This window comes from Bradysia coprophila (assembly GCF_014529535.1).
Source record: "Bradysia coprophila strain Holo2 chromosome IV unlocalized genomic scaffold, BU_Bcop_v1 contig_81, whole genome shotgun sequence".
NCBI classification, from domain to species: domain Eukaryota; kingdom Metazoa; phylum Arthropoda; class Insecta; order Diptera; family Sciaridae; genus Bradysia; species Bradysia coprophila.
Window position 1 is genome coordinate 48,766 of NW_023503375.1, and position 21,601 is coordinate 70,366.

The following is a 21,601-nucleotide window of genomic DNA, read 5'->3' on the forward strand; positions in this document are numbered from 1 at the left end:
TTATGTGAATTCTTTTAAATTTTTGTATACCTCAAGTCGTATACGACCTTTCGAGAAATTTGGGGATATCTTTGAACGTACGAACTTTTGAGAAATCTTATAAATTTTGGGATATATCTAGGGTCGTACGAACTTCTGAAAAAATCTTTTAAACTTTATGATGTCGTCGGTCGAACGAGCTTTTGTGAAATCTTTTATATTTTGAAATGTCAGTCGTACGAACTTCTGAATGTTTTTTTTTTATATTTTAGGACATCTATGGCCATACGACCCTTTGTGAAATCTTTTATATTTTTTGGGATGTCTTTGGTCATACGAACTTTCGAGAAATGTTTTACATTTTTGGATTTCTTTGGTTCTACGAACTTTTCTGAAATCTTTTATATTCTGGAAAACCTATGGTCTTACGACCTTTCGAGAAATATTTCAAATTTCCATCCATCTACTGTCGTACGAATTTCTTAAATTTTGACTAGTTGAATTGATCGAGGATCAGCATAGTTGTTGGTTGAGTGTTTTGTTACTCATATCGTCTCTAAAAAAATCATGTCGCTTTGTTGAGCATCTAGATTCATGTCCTCAAATTATAGTAATTGTTTCCTAGGACCGTTGCTAATATGCAGCGTTAAGAGTCAATTCGCCAAAACTTCAACCAAGTTGTATGAAACATGAAAACAAGCCATCAGCGATTTTCGGCGGGTACACAGTAATCGATTCAGGTGATCCTCCTGAGTCATTTGCAACAAAAAAAAATCCTCGAAATAATTATGTTTTCACGCCAGAAATCATGAAAAAATGTACTGCGCGAGTGTGACCAAAATAGTTTTTGTTGCATATCACCAAGAATACGTAACGCATTTATCTGAAATTATGGTCATTGGTAGAGGTGTTGACGCCGCATAAGCTGGCCTTTAAAACATTTCGAAATTTTTCGTGTATGTGGTGCAGTAGCTATTTTAGGGGAAAAAAATGCCAACTTTTGCAGAGTGTTTTCAAAAAGTTACAACGATAGACTTCGAAGATATGGGTGTCGTTGGGTAGGTAGTGACCTCTACTATCCATGACACCATGAACCTACCGCGGCACGACTTTCGTTGAGCTTCAATTTTGATTGAAGTATACTAACAAAAAAAGTTCTCTATAATTCCACTTTTCTTCGCGTCTATTTCATTTTTTCTGACGTATGTGACAATTTTAAATCAGGGCTGCAGTTACTGGCACCTTACGCTTCGGGAAATTTCGTTTAGGGCCTATAAAATTTGAAACAAAACCAACTGATTCAATTGTGTCATATGTTCCTCGGGTATCTCCAGACTTCCTAGTATGGCCAGTGCGGCACTGTATCAAGTGTTTACTAGCATATTAGAATCATATTTTGTACTTTAGCCACTTACCGGAAGGATTTGGAAATATGTCGAATTTTTCGTATTCGTACATTTGTGAAAATTTTCCAAATCCTTCCGGTAAGTGGCTAAAGTACAAAATATGATTCTAATATGCTAGTAAACACTTGATACAGTGCCGCACTGGCCATACTAGGAAGTCTGGAGATACCCGAGGAACATATGACACAATTGAATCAGTTGGTTTTGTTTCAAATTTTATAGGCCTTAAACGAAATTTCCCGAAGCGTAAGGTGCCAGTAACTGCAGCCCTGATTTAAAATTGTGTTAGAGAGAATTTTTGTGTTAGTATACTTCAAAAATTGAAGCTCAACGAAAGTCGTGCCGCGGTAGGTTCATGGTGTCATGGATAGTAGAGGTCACTACCTACCCAACGACACCCATATCTTCGAAGTCTATCGTTGTAACTTTTTGAAAACACTCTGCAAAAGTTGGAATTTTTTTCCCCTAAAATAGCTACTGCACCACATACACGAAAAATTTCGAAATGTTTTAAAGGCCAGCTTATGCGGCGTCAACACCTCTACCAATGACCATATATTCAGATAAATGCGTTACGTATTCTTGGTGATATGCAACAAAAACTATTTTGGTCACCCTTGCGCAGTACATTTTTTCATGATTTCTGGCGTGAAAACATAATTATTTCGAGGATTTTTTTTTGTTGCAAATGACTCAGGAGGATCACCTGAATCGATTACTGTGTACCCGCCGAAAATCGCTGATGGCTTGTTTTTAAGTTGTTCGAAGTTTTGGCGAATTGACTCTTAAGATTAACAGAAAACAATAAACCAATGGGTTTTCATTCAATAATGAAATATTACATGACCTACACTAAGATGATTGTCAGAAAAAGGACACGGTTTGTAAAATCTAAAAAGGATTACCTCCAAGCCGTAACATGAAAATATTGCAAATTAATTAATTGCCGCATTCAATTACGGATTAAGGAAAAAGTATCTGAAAAATCCACGTCTCAGAAGAAAGACATTAACGGCTAGTCACGACCAAAAAAGCGATGAACTCTGGTTACGGTTTCGTTATGTAACAACAAAACATAGTTATGTTAAGAAACATAGGCTATGCTACATCGTCCATGATAAATGCGTATAATTCCACGGTTACTCGCCTAATAAACGACAAAATGAAAACTCGATTAAATTCTCTTCTTCGCTTCGATTTCAATGTGTATTCAAGTCTGAATATTATAATTACATCAATCACTCAAAGCCGGTATACACTGGAAAAAAGGTAATGATACCTCAATTAACACCAGTTTTGCCAGGCGCCAACAAAACTTATCAGAATAAAATTACAAATTACCGTAAATTAGTAAAAATTTGACAATAATTTATATTGAAATTTCATCCATCCGTTCTGGTTCGGTTCGTCTTCGTAAAAGATTAATCATTTTGCCAGCGTAATGAATGGGTTGAATGAAGATTTTAAGGACTTTTCCATGCAAATCCTAAATTGAGTAAAATGTTAAACTGGCACACTGGATGAAATATTAATAAATTTGTTGCCTGATAAGAAGTTATGATGATTGCGTTCAATTAAGTTTCGTCTTTATTCAGAACTAATTAATTTGTCGACCGTCCATGTAATTTGAAAGAGCTCTACGAGCTCTGATGGTTAATCGAATATTGTAGAGATGTAACGGGTAATTTAACTGCTCTCAGTCATTTGTTCCATGTCTAATAGTTGGTCTGGGAATATTGTTAAAATAGGAAGAGAGCTACGTAACTGGTAAAAATCCAATCGGTACATCTACAATCGAATAATAATTCGCGTAGCACTCCCTCACACGTCGTCTTTAATAATCACAATCTCTTCAATCCAACGGCTCTTTAATTTCGTAATAATAAAATGGATCACAATCTAAGCCTACAACCGAATCAAAATAACTTGTCACCGCGAATCCATCACGATCGACACAGAATATTTTTCCATTAAAGCCTTGAGGTTTCTCATAGTTACCATTTCCCGTGCACGATAACGTTAGTGACAGGCCAGCTTCTTCGAAATGTTTATGATCTCTGGCACAGTCTAGGGTACAATTGCCGCATTAGCATTGTGTATTTACTCAAGCAGGTGAGTGACATGCACACTTACAGCAATTCATCTGTCCAACTAAATTGGCACCGGCTTGATAAGATCCGATTTTAGTACCATCGCGCCACATACAAGATGCTCTTAAAACCAAAATCGAAAGTAAATCCCTACCTAAAGTGGCATGGCTTGGCAACACTTACATCCCATTTTCAATTTTATATTTCCCATAACTACCATCGTAATCACATTGAAGATGGTTCAACGAAACGTCTGTGGTGCCGTGTGTGTATAACTTTTGTTTGAGTAGCATTTGTGCATGAGATGCACTCTCGCATTCTCGCAGGTATTCAGTGCCCATTTCGTCAGCATTATCTAAAGCGAGTCTCTATAAATTTAAGCATTTTAGTTCATTGAGTGAAAAGACCATACAACAAGGCAAAAGCTGCCATAGACCCTGTGGAACTGCTCTGCCAGTTCCCGGGACGATTACTCCTGTCTTCGGATCGGCACACCAGCACACACCCGAGTCACATTGCAGTGGTTCGTAATTGCCATTTCTAGCACAGTGTAATGTAACATCTAATCGACCCGCAGCTTCGAGCCTTGCTCTGTGACGGCTGCATGCTAAAGGGATCGTAGTCAGTTACTTTACTCATTTTGGGTTGATCTAACGACCATACCGCACGTCATGTTCTCCGCATTTTTCCACCAATCGAAACCAAAGATTCTTTCACCCTGTTCGTTGTGGCAAAAGCATCTATCGCCGAAATGTATTTCGGTTTAATTAGGAATACTTAAAGCGTTTGAAATATACTCAACCTTCCTGCAATCTTTCCCCCTTTGCATTGTTTCGCCGAAAACGATCCGTCTAATTCACAAGTCGGTAGATTTTGCAGATACGACAGATGATACGTGTAGGAACAAAGCTCTAAAAGAAATCTTCGAAAATTTATCTGCATAAACTACTGGGTCATAATATTATCACAACTTTTGTTCAAAATACAAGTAGCATTTTCACACAATAAGCCTGGAGCACATCTCCGTCGCACATTGTTGTTGTTACATCCATATACGCCGAACCCTATTTTTATTATGGATAGCAAAATTTTGAATGTTTTCTTTGGAAATATTATAAGAATAACAGAACGTACCCAGTCCACCGCGGCATGTTGGACAACAACCCAAACTTTGGTCCATTTCAATGAATTGATTGAAAGGACAGTCACTTTGTGTTAGATATGATTCACAGCGAAAGGTATTGGTTTCGCAAGAATATTCTTGAGTAAGAATTATGTGAATTTGTACACTTAACGATAATATTAGCGGTAACACCAACATTGTTGACTTATTCTAAGTCTATTGTAAGACTAAAAATTGTTCTTTCGCTTGAAAAATTTGTAACCGAAAATGTTGTGCATCGTTATCGTTATCAAGCCAAGATGGTTATCGAAATTCATACATAGTTTATCGCTTAAAGACGTTAGACATTTTTCCAGTGAAAAAATTTATGGAACAAGTGCGTCTGAAACAGAAAACCAATTTCTTGTGGAAACAAGTGTAGCGACAGAACACAGTCAAGAGATATTTTCATTATGTTTAAATTGGATATAGGGCAATGGCTCCATATAAATGCTGCCGACTTGATATCCCTGTGTCCTATAAATAAGCTTCTAAAGAAGTAAATTCCGTTCAGATATTGGAAGACATCAAATATTTAAGAATTCTGTTTCGACGAACATTATTACTGTTGTTTGATAAAAGAAGAGCCACGCGAACTCATTTCCCGATGTAAAGAACAGCAGACAAGAAAAGTCTACTTCAAATAATAAATATTTGAAAATTTCTTTTCATTTTGCGTCATTCGAAACGTATATACACATTTTGTTGGTTTATTAATTTAAACAGATTTTGTTGACAATATTCCACTGAAAATACAATAATCTGACGAGAGAGTTCATCGAATTTGTCGTTGTTATTATGGTGATACAAAACAGTTTACTTTAAAATCCTTAAGCGACAGAATGTGTGTCACGTAGTTAACGCCTGACAGACGGGAAGCATACTTATCCAGTGTATTGAAGCATTTCAAAAAATTGATGGAAAATCTTTTACTTCGTTTGTTTTAATATAGATTTTGCTATGAAAGGCTACACTAACGATAGATTGTTGTCGTCGTTATCAACAACCATTAAATGAGATGGGTATCCTTCCACAGAAGCCATCCGTATCATCAACATAATTATGGAATCTTCTACTTCTTTCGATCGAAGTAATTTGAAAAGGCTGATACAAAATCAAAACCATTTTTAGTGCCAACCAAACATTTGTTTTCGTGTTGTCAAAATTTTGCAATTATCTGTGACTAGTGTTCTGTTATATAGCAAAATACAAATGAAGTATTATCATCAAATTTTTTGAAGTTAATATTTGGTAGTACTTGACATCAGCTTTCCAACGAACCCATACACGCCCGTGTCTTCGCCACCTTACGGAAATGAAATCCGGACGAAACCCCATTTTTCGACTTTTGGCCACTTACAACCAGCCAGGTATGGAAGATCAAAAATATCTGATACTGGTTTTGGGGCCTAGGCACCAAGGCCTAATTAGGCGTATATAAAAAGTCCCGGAACAAATAGTGCCGATTTCGGTCAGTCGAAATTCAAAAGCATCCCTCATAACGAAAGATCTTACTTAGAACTTTCGTAGTAAGATCATATAGTCACATTCTTTTCAGCGAAGAACATATAACAGCGAATATATTCAGAAACGGATTCATCCGTTATCAACTAGAATGTCACAAGTGAGCAACTAGCTCTAACTGGTGTTCCCTTACATATAGTAAAATACAAATGAAGTAGAAGATTCGTCGTGAAAATTTTTGAGATAAACGCAAATCGCGACTTTTTCCGAAATTTTAGACTGTTTTGAATTACTAGAATCTAATTGAATTTGAAATAAAAATTTTGATGTGCACGGGTGAGGCACGAACTCACGTGTGTTGTACCAACGGTTCAAAATTGGATTTGAAATAAAAATGTCCACGGTAGCTCAATTGGTTAGAGCATCAGCCCGGCAAGTTGAAGGTTGTGAGTTCGTGCCTCACCCGTGCACATCAAAATTTTTATTTCAAATTCAATTAGATTCTAGTAATTCAAAACAGTCTAAAATTTCGGAAAAAGTCGCGATTTGCGTTTATCTCAAAAATTTGCACACTATGCTTGATTGCATTCTCCTATGCTTGCAATACATTCTGTATTACAAGCGGTGTTCTCTGTGTTTAGAGTTCTGAAAAATATATCGATCTGATGTATACTAACTAACACAAACACATCTAATGGAGGTTGAAATACACATATAGAAGAAAGAACACACACATCATGTGTTGTACCAACGGTTCAAAATTGGACTTGAAATAAAAATGTCCACGGTAGCTCAATTGGTTAGAGCATCAGCCCGGCAAGTTGAAGGTTGTGAGTTCGTGCCTCACCCGTGCACATCAAAATTTTTATTTCAAATTCAATTAGATTCTAGTAATTCAAAACAGTCTAAAAATTCGTCGTGAAACATTGGAAATCACTTTAATCGTGTGAAGTACTAGATTTGCTGATTATTCAGCAGTACGCGTACCGCATTTTAATACATGACAAAGTGTTAACGTAAACCTGACAAAGGATCATCGTCAGAACCACAGATCTAACTTCGAGCTTTCGCAGCAAGATCCTACATTCTTCAGAGTGTACTTTACTGAGACCAATAGCAAGAAATGTTAACCAAAAACCCGTAATAATGCAACATGTGCGGCTCTTCACTCTTAATGTACTTATTGATATGAACTTGTTATTATAGGGCAATGAGATGAAGTAATCATGAGTTTATTCGTGTACTACAAAAAATGTATTTTTAGAAGTGAAATTTAAACATTTTATTAGTCGAGTGTTTTCACCACAAACAAGAATTACATTACAACCACTAATTAAACCTTCCACCATTTCAAAATGAAGCAAAGACAAGGAGGAAAATAAACATGTTTGATGTGTTTAATTACATGTGTTAATAACATCGTATACAATCCTGACACTTTAATAATTTATTGGGAAAATGGAACATGAAGTTTCCGTTGCGGAAAAGCTGAGCAATGGGGCGTTGAAAGATAAAGGAATCCACATCCCTTCCTATGCATGCATTTGGATGTTTATAATAAGGACGTATATCGTGTAGTCGAGCTGCAAAAAGGAGACGTTATATGGTTTTGTAGATGAGGTGTAACTATAAAACAATTTATATGAAACAGAAGCATTCACATCCTTGCTTAATAGATGAATATTTCGGTTGCTTTAAGTGTTTTTCTGAACAGGTTCTGCCGAAATGTAAAATTATCCAAAATATTTTGTAATATTAAGCGACGAAGATGCGAAGGGGTGTGGGGAATTTTGTTAAGAGTTGTTTGTGAAATGATGAGTCTTGCTGTTACTACAGATAATTTAGAACATGGGTATTGGAATACGCGTTATTCGAACACTTTACGTATAAAAGACCGTCGTATTGTATGCTATGGGTTTGTGTATAAACGAAAAGGGATTAATCTTCCAGAGACGAAGTGTTTAACATTAGAGAAGGATTTATGTACTGTTGTATGTTCGAAAAGTTTGTTAAGTAAGCGTCATTAATTCTACAAGTTGGTTCGTTGTTTTGCGCGGTAATTTAATATATACATGCATAAGCACATTGTAGGTTAATAATTTTGTTTTATCTACGGATTTGTTGTAAAAGTTTTTTTTTCATTTCGAAATTTATTGTCGCTAAATTTGTGGTTTAAATTTATGATATTTTATCGGATAGACATCATTTTATCGTATAATGCATGTCCTTGTACTATATTCGATAATGTAAACCACGGTGGGGCTGAACGAATTTTAAATAAACATGTCGATTTCCATACCGGTTCTTTTCATATCTGAGTTAGGGGAGACGTGTACTATACAACGGCACATGCTGCAGGCGCAACCGCTGAGCCGTTTCTGAGAACTAGGAATATCGTCGCCTGGCCCAGCGGAGCTGGACCAGTGTTTGAAACTGGAATCGGTAGAGGGACAAATTCTAAGATCAACCATATAAAAATTATTACTCTCGGTCATTTGGTCGCAGAGAAATAGAAGCTGAAAGTCGCACTTTCACCTTCCTCAAGTGGTAATGTCTCCACGACGAAGCGCCCAACCCAGCAATGTAATACCGATTCTAGATGAGGTTAATGTGCTCTTTCGAATTACAATAACAAAATTTTGAAAGTGGTCTCTTTTGGTACATTTTCAGAAAAGTCACTTTTTTGCTACCCTCGGTGAACTTTGGTTACTTCCATACCTTGCCGATTGACAAATTTAAACACGAAACACATTGATAACGTTAGATTGAAGTCTAAGCTTTCCAGTTATACCAAATATGTCATGTATAATTCTCAGCAAGAACTATTTATGATAAAGATTTTGCATCGAGGTCGGGCTACTAGCAAATTTAGGGCCATGGAAAACGAAATTTCTATTTTCATGTTTGTAATCAAATGCTATACGTCGGATAGCTCACCTAAGCCAATTAGACATAATTCAAAGACAATAATTTGTAATATTTGTAAATTTCGTGTTCCATGGCCCTAAATTTGCTAGTAGCCCGACCTCGATGCAAACTCCTTCTCATAAATAGTTCTTGCTGAGAATCATACATGGCATATTTGGTATCATTGGAAAGCTTAGACTTTAAGCTAACTTTATCAATGTGTTTCGTGTTTAAATTTGTCAATTGGCAAGGTATGGAAGTAACCAAAGTTCACCGAGGGTAGCAAAAAAGTGACTTTTCTGAAAATGTACCAAAAGAGACCACTTTCAAAATTTTGTTATTGCCATTCGAAAGAGGTAGTTTTAATGTGAACCGTTTCTCTGCGAACATTATCTAGCCATTACCAAAGCTTTTCATTTACTTTCCTCGTCGCTGTCCATCTTCTTCCGTTTTATAATTGCGCATTCGAAACATTTTATAAACGTCTATAGTCATTTGATCGACAACGACCACGAATCTTGTACATAGTTTAGTTAAAACTAAAGAAGTTACAAGTTTTGATATCAAACACTGTGAAATAATTTAAAAAAAAGTATTCAATGAATTAGCTTGCCGTTTATAAAAGGTTGAAATGTAATCTTTTCTACGATGTTTGTTGTTCCGTTTATTTTCATTGCATTCCATGCAAATATTAAGTAAAATATTAAGTAAAAATTTCACCATTTTAAAAGACTGATATCTCCTTTACATTGCAACCGGGGAAGCCTCTGAATGATGATCCCAGACAAGTTTTGCGAACCCTTTTGAACCGCAAAAAAATTATTTTTGAATCGAAGTTTTCTGTTACATTTTCAGAAATTGCACTTTTAGGCTACCCTCGGTGAACTTTGGACGCTGCAATACCTTACTGGTAAGAGTATTTTCCGTTAATGTGGTTGCTTATATGGTAGCTTAGAGTCTCAGCTTTACAACGATACCAAATATGCCATACTTTTTACTTTACAAGAATTATTGATGAAAAAGTTTTGCATCGAGGTCGCTCTACTCGCAAATCTAGAGCTATCTAGAGGACTTATCTATTTTTAAGAAAAACAAACACTTTAAATGTTTGATAGATATAAAAAAAACATTTATTTGTAATGTCGTCTCACCGTGCGAGAGTAATAATTTTTATATGGTTGATCTTAGAATTTGTCCCTCTACCGATTCAAGTTTCAAACACTGCTCCAGCAACTTCCGCTGTGCCAGGCGAATTAGAAGGTAAAGAAGTGCTTACATTTTGCATTGACCTTGTTGAAACGACTAGCTTATTCCCACATTACGTCCTCCACTACCGTACAACGATTTGATATCACGAAATTGTTTGTCGCTGGTGAGTGCCCCAATGTGCACTTTCCTCATATAATTTTATGAACTTTATGAATTAAAGAATTTTAGGCGGGACGTAGTGTTACTTACTTTCGAGGAAAAAACAAATATATTTGTACGTTCAGCATGTAAACACAGTCAAGTAATTTCTCCTAAGATTCCCAAAATTCCAAGGGCTTCTATACATAATTTTCATAAAATATTTAGATTACTAACTTAGAACAAAGCACTGTTCCTAGCACGAACACTAATTTGCCCAACGTCGAAAAGCCTCCAAATTTTCAAATATGTATGCGTGTACGATTACATGTTCGGTGTGTTTTTATTCACACCAAGAAATCATGACTCCTATCTTTACGAAGAAATATTTCTTATGTTCGTGCTTTGCTTAGAATGAAACATTGGAATGAGTCAAAATCGGACTCAGCTGAAGACTTTATATGACCAACGATGAATGCAATAATGAAACGAGTTCAGATTTACTTCTTTACTATTAGGATTTATTCAATCAGTTGTTACTTGACTTGTCAGAACTAAAACATTTGCACAAGAGAACATGATCAACACAGAAAAAACGTTTATAATGTGTGTCAGTATACTCAAACTCCAAGCTGACAAATACGCCACTTAACAGTAACAGTGGGAGCAAGTGATACATATGTTGCAAAAGTAACAGCTCGCACCTTGAAGTAGCATACCATTCTCGTCAAAATACCATAAGACTGTAATACTGTCCCTTTCAGGTACGTTCTCGGGCCTCTTTCCAAAGACGACCACATTGGATCGACTACCATCCGGAGTTGTCTCCCGCGACGATCGTCCTCTAAAATTCACAATTCTGCGAATGCCCAAATTTGATTCCAGGCCCAATGTTTTCAATTCCCAGTATAATTCAGTAGAGAACGATTCTGGTGGATTTTGCAAATGCCTTTAGATTTCCCTTTTCGTCAAAGCTCCAAGTTTGAGGAACAACATATTTTTTGATCTTAGTATTGTTGTCAATCCACAAGGTTTCATTATCGGGTGCAACTACAATCGTATCTAGAAAAAAAAATTAAACAAAATTGTCAGGTCCATTTAAAAGAAAAGTTATGCTAATACAATGGACTAATATGCTAATCTTTAATCGTTGAAAACGTTTTAGTCTGTTACCTCTCATCAAATCGCCAAATAATAGTTTCGAAAAGACAATGCCACAAATTGTGTACATTCACTTCAAGCGATGATAAATGATACCACTGGTAAAACCAAAAATTAGCCACATACCTTTCATTATCCAAGGCGACGTAACGCTGACCGACTCTGGTCGTTGAGAGTTTCCACAAGAACTTCATTTTCCGATATATCGAAATGGCGATGTACCATCGCCAAACCGAACTCTCTCGCCACACCATGTTTCACAAATATGCTTCCGAAGAGTTCTAGTTTCGATCTGACTTCATTATCAACAAAACTATGCACTGCTTCATGTAGATCGGGTATGGTATGAAAAAATTCAGTATCAGGTCGTTCGCAAAGCACACTAGCACTCATTGTCGCAATTATAAATGTTGTCTTGATGATCGAACACAAAATGAGGATAACTATTGATGCAAATTCCTTTATAGCATATGTTTTTATGGTCCACACAGAAACTGATAATAAGTAATTTATTTGCTAAGACTCTGTGTTGTGTATTTATTTGCTAAAAGAGTGCTTGGGATTGCAACTATTTTTTCTTCAAATTTCAAATATTTATCATTTTATAATTCCTATGAGTAACACTACGTAATCAACTATAGTCCAGGAGGAACAATAGTGTAGATGTAGAAGCCTTGGAATTGACCGTTTCCGTACAAAGTAACCCATGCTGTACTAATAAAAGTTCGATAGTCAAACACTGTAGTATTTAGTATAGTTTTTGAGAAAAGGATAAAGCGAAGTATGTATTTCAGAGCTTCAGTTAAAGGTGGTTCTTGGCCATTTATAAACAAAATGGCGGAATATTTTCGCTAAATTCAGAAGTTTCTTTTGGACGGGGTGGCACAACCATTTCATAATCAAAAATATTTTGAAACCTAACGTTTCTGACTGTTTATTTTAACCTGTTCCAGACTGAAGTAACAATTAACGTGAAAATAATCGACTAAACCGTTCTTCAGAAAATTTTGTGCAAATATAGGGTTAGGGTACATATTTTACTATGCTGGTGCATGTAATAAGGCTATTACATGTATAGGCAATAACCTTTACATCACTCGCATAGTAAAACGTCGTACTACACACGGAAAATAAAGTGATATCTCGTATCACGATGAGTAAAAGTACCTCGGGCTGCCGCCCTCGGATACTTTTTCTCATCTGGATACGAGATATCACTTTACTTCCCTTGCATAGTAATGTACTATTATTTGACAAGGAGTTTGGAAAACCGTTTGCTCCCACTTGATCGTATCGTTTTTCCAAACTCCTGTCGCGTAGCAAATATTGGTCCAATTGAAAAACTAATTACTGTTCCGGACTCCTGAGGTCATTTGCTATACGCTAACACTTTATTTGACTAAAATCCTCCGAGAAAAATTTAATAATTTTTCACAAGAATTACTAACACTGGATATGTTGAAACGACCTATATTCGAGTCAAAGTGAAGCGTATACGGTAAGGGAATAGTAGACGATACAAAATTACTCACGTAGAACCGTTCCAGACGCTGTTCTGGCAGTTGGGCCCTCAGACAGAAGGAAAAAATCTACATTTTGGCACCAACTTTTTTTTCAAGACTTCTGTAGGCTTGCAGCCCAAAAGTACTGGATTCATTTATATGTGCAACGATAGTGGGTGAGGCCAGCTACAACACCCCATACTCAGCTCCGTGGTACATAGAGGCTGCAGAAAAGGCGGACTCTCCGAAAATTCACTATATTTCTAGTCATAACTCTAGTGGATCAACTAGCACCAAGCGGTGCGTATACTCCACCTGTAGGTCTTTTCAAGGCCGACAATCGTACATCATTACAACAATTTAATAGTTATTTCAATCACATGGGTCGAAATAGTATGTTGTGTTACAAGTATTGTAATGTTGATTTTTTCAGCACTAGACTCAAGTTTTCCTTACGAGCGGAGCGAGTAAGGAAAATTGGGTCGTGTGCTGAAAAAATCTCATTACAATACGTGTAACACATCATGCTTTGTGCCAACCGAGAATTGAAATAGACAAATGCACAAAAATTCAGAATTTTCATTGTAAACAATCACTCTTCGAATTTGATCGATCACGTTGCTTTGCATTTTTTTAAAACGAATGCTGTAATAACTCATACGAATTTCATTTCAACACTGGTTTGAGTGTTGTAATAAGCCATGAAAACGGGTGTTGTAATTTTGGACATTTCAATCTAGTTATCGATATTGAAATCCGTCGTATTTCAATTCTCGGTGGCACAATAGTATGTTGTGTTACAAGTATTGTAATGTTGATTTTTTCAGCACTAGACCCAAGTTTTCCTTACGAGCGGAGCGAGTAAGGAAAATTGGGTCGTGTGCTGAAAAAATCTCATTACAATACGTGTAACACATCATGCTTTGTGCCAACCGAGAATTGAAATAGACAAATGCACAAAAATTCAGAATTTTCATTGTAAACAATCACTCTTCGAATTTGATCGATCACGTTGCTTTGCATTTTTTTAAAACGAATGCTGTAATAACTCATACGAATTTCATTTCAACACTGGTTTGAGTGTTGTAATAAACCATGAAAACGGGTGTTGTAATTTTGGACATTTCAATCTAGTTATCGATATTGAAATCCGTCGTATTTCAATTCTCGGTGGCACAAAACGATTTTTAAAAATTCGAGGTGTATGTGTGAGCTGAGAGGGTATTGTAACATGAGAATGCGTGTTTGTGAACCGAGGTTTACCGAGGTTCACAATCGCATTCGAATGTTACAATACCCTCGAGGCTCAAACATACACCGAGAATTTTTAAAAATCATTTTCGACCCGAGTCATTTAATGGCTTTTACATTCGCCTTTCATCGAAAATCACGAAAAACACCAAAAATTATCAATTTAATCGAAAACTAAGCACCAAACAAACACAAAATATGTCGATCACTTCAATAGCACACAAAAATATTGCAACAACACGACAACGATTCTTGACAGCATTCGTTTTTGAAGAGAGAGAAGTCTCTCAGTTTGCTATGTCTACTACAATTATGATCGATTTGTATCATATACACGGCGCTTTCCAGTTTGTTAACTCTAGGTTAACAATTTCCAATATTTCATCCCTAGAGATTACAAATTCCAATATTTCATCCCTAGAGATTACAAATTTGTCTATGTGTTAGCGGTGAACATTTTGACATTTTCTAAATATGCGAATTCGATTTAAAGTCGTATTTTCGATGGAAGGCGAATGTAAAATAATTGTAAATGTCAAAATGTTCACCGCTAACACATAGACAAATTTGTAATCTCTAGGGATGAAATATTGGAATTTGTAATCTCTAGGGATGAAATATTGGAAATTGTTAACCTAGAGTTAACAAACTGGAAAGCGCCGTGTATATGATACAAATCGATCATAATTGTAGTAGACATAGCAAACTGAGAGACTTCTCTCTCTTCAAAAACGAATGCTGTCAAGAATCGTTGTCGTGTTGTTGCAATATTTTTGTGTGCTATTGAAGTGATCGACATATTTTGTGTTTGTTTGGTGCTTAGTTTTCGATTAAATTGATAATTTTTGGTGTTTTTCGTGATTTTCGATGAAAGGCGAATGTAAAAGCCATTAAATGACTCGGGTCGAAAATGATTTTTAAAAATTCTCGGTGTATGTTTGAGCCTCGAGGGTATTGTAACACCTCGAATTTTTAAAAATCGTTTTTCGACCCATGTGATTTAAATAACTATTTTTTAAGAAAAAGTGAAAGACACGTGTTTCCTAGAATTGAAAGACGAATCCAACGAGCTATCACTCATTAAAATCGGAGACCGCTTGTTTCCAAAGTTAAAAAAATCACCTGAAGATTTGGCGATATCACTCTTAAAACAGCTACAATTTTCTAATTTATAGAAATCGTGAGTTCCATGGCTCCTGGATTACTACTTATTTATGTTGATTCATTATTTGTGACAAACAAAGATTAATGATATGGTGTAACCAAGTCATCTTAACATAACTTTGTATTTGTTATCACTGCGAAGGTCTTTCTCTTGAATGGTTTAAAGTAAATGAAAAGATGATGCACACCAAAAATATCAACACAATTTATCAAAAATCATAACGAAAGTGCATTTCTATGTGTGTACACTGATGTGCGTCTTAAATTAATAAGATAAATTTTGTTGCTATTTAAATCATTTGTAGTTTGCTCGTTGCGATCATTGTGACCGTTGAATATGCTGTAAATTGATTCTCGTTTACTAGTCATATTTCTTTTTTTTTCTACTAATTTTAATGAATTTCACCAAATTGTTTGCTATTATAAGTGGTGCAACTTTAACTGCATACGCTGGAACTAAATTGGTAAGATTTGAAATATCGAGGTAGTTTTAATGTGAACCGTTTCTCTTCGAACATTAACTAGCCATTACCAAAGCTTTTCATTTACTTTTCTCGTCGCTGTCCATCTTCTTCCGTTTTATAATTGCGCATTCGAAACATTTTATAAACGTCTATAGTCATTTGATCGACAACGACCACGAATCTTGTACATAGTTTAGTTAAAACTAAAGAAGTTACAAGTTTTGATATCAAACACTGTGAAATAATTTAAAAAAAAAGTATTCAATGAATTAGCTTGCCGTTTATAAAAGATTGAAATGTAATCTTTTCTACGATGTTTGTTGTTCCGTTTATTTTCATTGCATTCCATGCAAATATTAAGTAAAATATTAAAATTATTTGATGACACATTGTTCGCAAATATTTATCTTAAGTCAAAAAATCGATTCTTAAGTCGATAAAGCTGTCGATAAGTTCTGCTGTTATTTTATAACTTCTTTCGAACTTCTTGAAATGCACACGTTATTCGGTTTGTCATTCAGCCTGTGACTGGTCATAATTCCTTTGTTGATCAATTTTAATGAATTGCACTACTAAAGTATTTGCTATATTAAGTGGTGCAATTTTGACTGCCTATACTGGAATTAGATTGGTAAGGCAGTAGATTACATCTATGTGAAGTATATACCGAGACATGTACGCACACGAGGGGTTGCCCGAGTAGTAGTGTTTTTCGAGTTATATACTTCACATAGATGTATGCTATTTTACTATATACGCGAGGGTGTGTTGGTGCAAACGTCAAGTAATATTCATTACCTACTATGTGATGTTCATTACTTGTACATAATTTGTATCACCATCCCTTCACACCAATACATTCTTGCACACATAGTAATAGTATATTACCTGCTGGTTTGAAGCTTTTTGTTTTGACGAACGTTACGAGCCGAAGGCGAGGGATACAGCCACACAAGTTGTATTATGCGAGGCATTGGATCTCATTCGAATTGCTATGTAAAGCTGTAGTAAGGTCTCTATGTATATTTAAGACGTACTTTCATCATCCTAACATTCTTCGGATTTTTTAAAATTTATTAATCCGAAAATCATTTACCTGACAGCGAAATATGAATTCAATGGAGCGACAAGTTGCTGATGGCCACTTCACTTATGAAAAAAATAAGAATTGTAACATTCGAGGTAGAGGCTACTTCGGACGCATTAATGGCAATAGCAATTCCGACATAAGGTGTGAAGAAACCTCTGTCGAATTGCTAAATAATCGTAACATGAGAGTGGACGTACGCAAATCTATTGTTACAGCAATCGATGAGTCGAATTCAGTACTGTCAGCTATATCAAGCACTTTGAAGATGAAGTCGAATAAAAATGTCCAAATACATGCAGAAGATGCATGGTGCAATTTTGAAGAGAATAGTAATTTGAATTACAAAGGTAAGGGCGACGCTAATGTATTTTTTCGCAATTTGTTGGAAATAAGAACAGCAAATTTATGGGACAAGACAATCGAATATTGGCCTTCGACAACAAAAACATTTTGGTTGAGTATGACAATAATGACCTAGATATATCTGGAACGAGAAACCACAACGTTCGACCAGCTCCAACTGGATCGAATAAGTAAGTCACAATTTCAGTTCAACATTCAAATTTTTGTAAATCAATTTTTTAACTCTAGAAACAGCTTTACGATTAAAAGTAGTGGTACGAACAGCATTCAGTTTGTCGTAGAATATGTTGGCTCTTCAGTAATAAATGGATCAGACTATCAGCTCGGAAAAATTAAATTTAATACTGAAACGAGTACTAACAAGGTCAATGTGACCCTGCACGAAGCCGACGACATAATTTACTCAGCCGAAGCCTTCACACCGGATAAAATCATCATACAGGCAGAGAGTAATGGTACTACCCAAAGACTGGAATTGAGAGGAGAGCGAGTAGAAGCAGTTCATTTGAATTCCTATAATATTTTTGTTAACTCTGGCTAAATAATGTGGAAATTAAAATAATCAGAATGATGTTGTTTGGCAAATATATTTATAGTCCAGCAGCCATGGATATCCTGAAAAAGTCAAGTTCGGTTGCCGAACTGAAATTCTGCCAGTTTTCGAAAAAACGGTAAGAGAAGTCTATAGTGCAGGTCTTAAGTTAAGGTGTGAGATTATTTCAAAGATCAAGAAAGGATTGCATGTGATATTATAACATGTTCATGTCAATTAGTTTTCCTGTCACCTAGAAAATTTTAAGGAAATTAGGTCTAGTGTTCTTCTCGTAAATACTCCCCCTCCTCCTCACACCCAGCATCCGATTCGTATTTTGACTCATAATACTGTTTACAAAATCCACATCGTCTATCATTTTGACAAAAACTACTATGTTAGTCACAACCACCTTTACCAAACGAAGTGAGTCCAATTAACCTGTTACATACGGTAAGCGTAAAAATTTTATAATCGGAATTATTAATAATAATTTATTATACTTCATTTGATCGAAGTATTTTCAAAAATCTTGTACTTCATTTTTTGTGAACATGATTTTTGCTATATAATGCAAAATTCCAGTTTAAACACAAGTTAGCAACAATATTTTATGTAAAATAAATATAAAATTCGCACTACAGTACATTATAGTAATTTATGTTGTAGAGCAAATGTTAAAACAAATGAAATAAAAGATTCTATATTGGACACTTAGTCATACTTTGAACAATAGGTTTAACAGATTTTGACATTTTATCACGATGAGCTTTCGTCACAGATCAGAAAAAACAACAATCAGAGAAACAGTCTTTTACTTGCCACCCGAAGGTGACAAGAATGCTTAATGAGAAACATGAACTCGTATATCGTCGTATCCACTTGATCCTTGTAAATTTATTACACTAATAAACACGACAATAAACTATTTAAGTAGACACCAACGTACAGATCTTAAGTCAAGGTCAAAAACGAAAAATGCGGATTTCTTTCTTTAAATCATAGTCTAAAATTTTCTATCTTAAATTTTTGTGGTTCAATTTTTTTTTTGATAACACTTTTGCGTTGAGGCGCAAAATGCGTCACCCTCGGCGATATCAGTTTTTTTGTAAGTAGAAACAAGGACTTGCGTCACACTTTCACCCTCTAGGGTTTTTTGGCTGATCTTTATTTTCATTTAGTACATAATTTTTACAATGTTTAGAGATAAAACACCTCCTTCAAATTTTTGGTGGAATTGTGCCCAAAATCGATGCTACGTTTCCTTTTCGAATGGTGATGCTGATGCGTTGAATTAAATAGGATGTTGCACGTTTTTCATTGGTAGCATCGGTGATTTTACTTCCGATTTTTTTTTATTAAATCCAGGCCCAGTTTTCCTATTACCCCTGACGTCTCCGTAGCAACCGGAATGAAAATGAACTGGTTAGCCAATTGTGAATAGTGGCTGATTTTAATCCTTTCCCCTACTCTTTCGACATAACCAGCGTGCTTAGACGAAGAATTTAGATATGACGGTGCGAAAGTGTCCTTACAGGTAAAATCCCACAACAATGACCTTCCTCTCGCCCAAGGAACTAAGCTCATTCCGTCTGGTTTTTTTCCATCCGGTCTCGAACAGCCAGGTGGTTCGAGAATACCTGGACCTAGACCACTCTTCAATGCTCGTTGGAGAATATTGCTTCCATTTGCATGACGTGGATTTGTACCAGAGCATAATAGACCATGGTATCCGACGGACACTGTCCGTATTGATTAACTTTCTCTCCACATATACAAACATGAGGACGAACGATTGGAACACCAAGGCGTAGTGATAGTGCAACCCGGAATTCGTCAACCCGGATAGATGTGTTCCAAGTTGTGGTGACGGAAATGCTTGCAGCCAAGCACCGGATTCACCTTTGCTTTAAATCTTGCCATATCACTTTTCTGTTTCAAGGAACTGCTGATTGAATCGACGTTACTCGTGATTTCATTTGACTCCCAAATGCTTTGGATATTCCTAACTTCCGGTAACTCTTCAAACTTTTCGTACCAAATTCTTTCTGCTTCCAACATCACTGGATCAATCTGTCGGTAAGGTTCGGATAATAGCTTGTCCACCAAATCGGAAACTTCATGAATTGATGAATTGAAGATAGGGAATGTCATTTTGTAAAATTACTCTTGCCAGAGCGGAGCGAAGGTTACATGCGAAATTTTCTCTGATCAACTGTTCTAAACGGATAAGTGTACAGCTTTACATGAAGGGACGAAAACCCAATTTTTGAAATGTCCTCATTTTCGTCCCGCACTGAGGAAAAGATTTGAAAACTACATTGTAATTGGTAATGTCTGGAAAAATTACCCTCAGAAAGTAACGTATTACCTGTGGTGAGTAATTTTGGAAAAAGTTACTCAATGACGGTAATTTTTTAAGAAACTACCTATAACAGCCTCCCTCAATGATTACCTGTTGCGGCTAATGTTGGGTTTTTCGAGCAGTTCTGAATATTCAGGAAACGTTTTAAAAATAAAAAACGAAATCTTTCGAGAAAATTGGACAACAAAAATTAAGATAAAACTTTAACACGACTTATTGTCCGCTTATCGAAATTTTTAATAAAAAATAGACCGACGCTATTTGTAGTTCCTGCAAATAGTGCTTCATGGAGACTATTCGCAGTAACTGCAAATAGTGTTTCATGGAGACTATTCGCAGTAACTGCAAATAGTGTTTCATGGAGACTATTCGCAGTAACTGCAAATAGTGTTTCATGGAGACTATTCGCAGTAACTGCGGATAGTCTCCATGAACACTATTCGCAGTTAAGACGAATGGCATAACCAATACGTTGTACAACGTATTTGTTATGAAATTCGTCTTATCTGCGAATAGAGTTGCATGGAGACTACTATTCAAAATAATAATTTATTCAATATAGAAACAAATTTTGTATCTTATTTAAAAAAAAAATGCAGAAAACTTATAAATAAAGTCATCTGCAAATCAAAATCTTTTTTTGGACAAAGGTCGAAATTTCAAATAAGATTTATCTATGATGACCCATACAGGCTTAACATATCAAGCCGACCGTTCCGATCTAGCTTAGTAACTTGAATGTGGCGTATCAACTCTAGATTTATCGACAAAAACACCATCCGATTTGTATCCAATTGTTGAGAGAAAATGAATGGTTAAGTGGGAAATAAAATCGACAAAGTGTTCCCGTCGAAAAATATTGATATTCAACAAACTACATTCAGTTGCAGTCTACCTATTGCGATATTGTCCAGCATTAACAATATCAAAATTCTTGATATTAAGATTCCTGGGTCGACTCGACCAAAAGGATCAAAGTTGACTACGATAGGAATGAAACGCAAAGCGAGCGACAAAAATCAAATCTATCCGAAAGAATAACCGAAGCGACATCAATCATCTAGTGGTAGACGAAGAGTAGTATGTCTGCTGGACAATCGAAAGTTTTGTCGTTGATACATGTTTTGCATTTCTACAGAATGAATTAGCTAACATCAAGAAAATCAATGGAATTGTTCAAAATGTAATTCTGCTTTATCGAACTAACAAGTACGATGTGATTATTGTTTGCACTGGCTCTATTTTGAAAGTTTTCGGTACAAAAATTCTCAAACATTCATATTCACTAGTTGTACTTAAGATTTGTTTAAGAGACGATTATAATTATAAGTGAAGAATAGAAAAACTATAAGTA

The 21,601-nt window shown here is 35.7% G+C and overlaps 2 protein-coding genes and 1 long non-coding RNA gene across 3 annotated transcripts; 2 read left to right on the forward strand and 1 right to left on the reverse strand.

Moving 5' to 3' along the window:
* Positions 1 to 3,236: 3,236 nt before the first annotated feature.
* On the reverse strand, positions 3,237 to 4,816 carry LOC119072529. Its single transcript, XM_037177777.1, has 8 exons — positions 4,610 to 4,816; positions 4,447 to 4,539; positions 4,278 to 4,386; positions 4,139 to 4,215; positions 3,888 to 4,082; positions 3,659 to 3,830; positions 3,519 to 3,598; positions 3,237 to 3,452 (listed from the first exon to the last, which is right to left on the reverse strand). The coding sequence occupies exons 1-8, from the start codon at positions 4,794 to 4,796 to the stop codon at positions 3,238 to 3,240; spliced, it is 1,128 nt and encodes a 375-aa protein (XP_037033672.1). The 5' UTR covers positions 4,797 to 4,816; the 3' UTR covers position 3,237.
* Positions 4,817 to 5,755: 939 nt separating this feature from the next.
* Positions 5,756 to 20,562, forward strand: LOC119072297. Its single transcript, XR_005086835.1, has 3 exons — positions 5,756 to 5,767; positions 15,445 to 15,449; positions 20,498 to 20,562. It is a non-coding gene; the product is annotated as an uncharacterized LOC119072297 (long non-coding RNA).
* LOC119072296 lies at positions 17,007 to 17,910 on the forward strand. Its single transcript, XM_037177476.1, has 2 exons — positions 17,007 to 17,520; positions 17,579 to 17,910. Exons 1-2 carry the CDS (start codon positions 17,393 to 17,395, stop codon positions 17,889 to 17,891), a joined length of 441 nt encoding a protein of 146 aa, XP_037033371.1. The 5' UTR covers positions 17,007 to 17,392; the 3' UTR covers positions 17,892 to 17,910.
* Positions 20,563 to 21,601: the final 1,039 nt, after the last annotated feature.

Excerpts from the sequence above, each read along its gene's own strand:
- LOC119072296 (XM_037177476.1), top strand. The coding sequence starts at position 17,393 with ATGGGACAAGACAATCGAATATTGGCCTTCGACAACAAAAACATTTTG. Across the intron at positions 17,521-17,578 it reads GCTCCAACTGGATCGAATAA|AAACAGCTTTACGATTAAAA; the intron begins GTAAGTCACAAT and ends TTTTAACTCTAG.
- LOC119072529 (XM_037177777.1), bottom strand. The coding sequence starts at position 4,796 with ATGTTGGTGTTACCGCTAATATTATCGTTAAGTGTACAAATTCACATA. Across the intron at positions 4,387-4,446 it reads TACTTGTATTTTGAACAAAA|AGCTTTGTTCCTACACGTAT; the intron begins GTTGTGATAATA and ends GATTTCTTTTAG. Across the intron at positions 4,083-4,138 it reads TGCGGAGAACATGACGTGCG|CATGCAGCCGTCACAGAGCA; the intron begins GTATGGTCGTTA and ends CGATCCCTTTAG.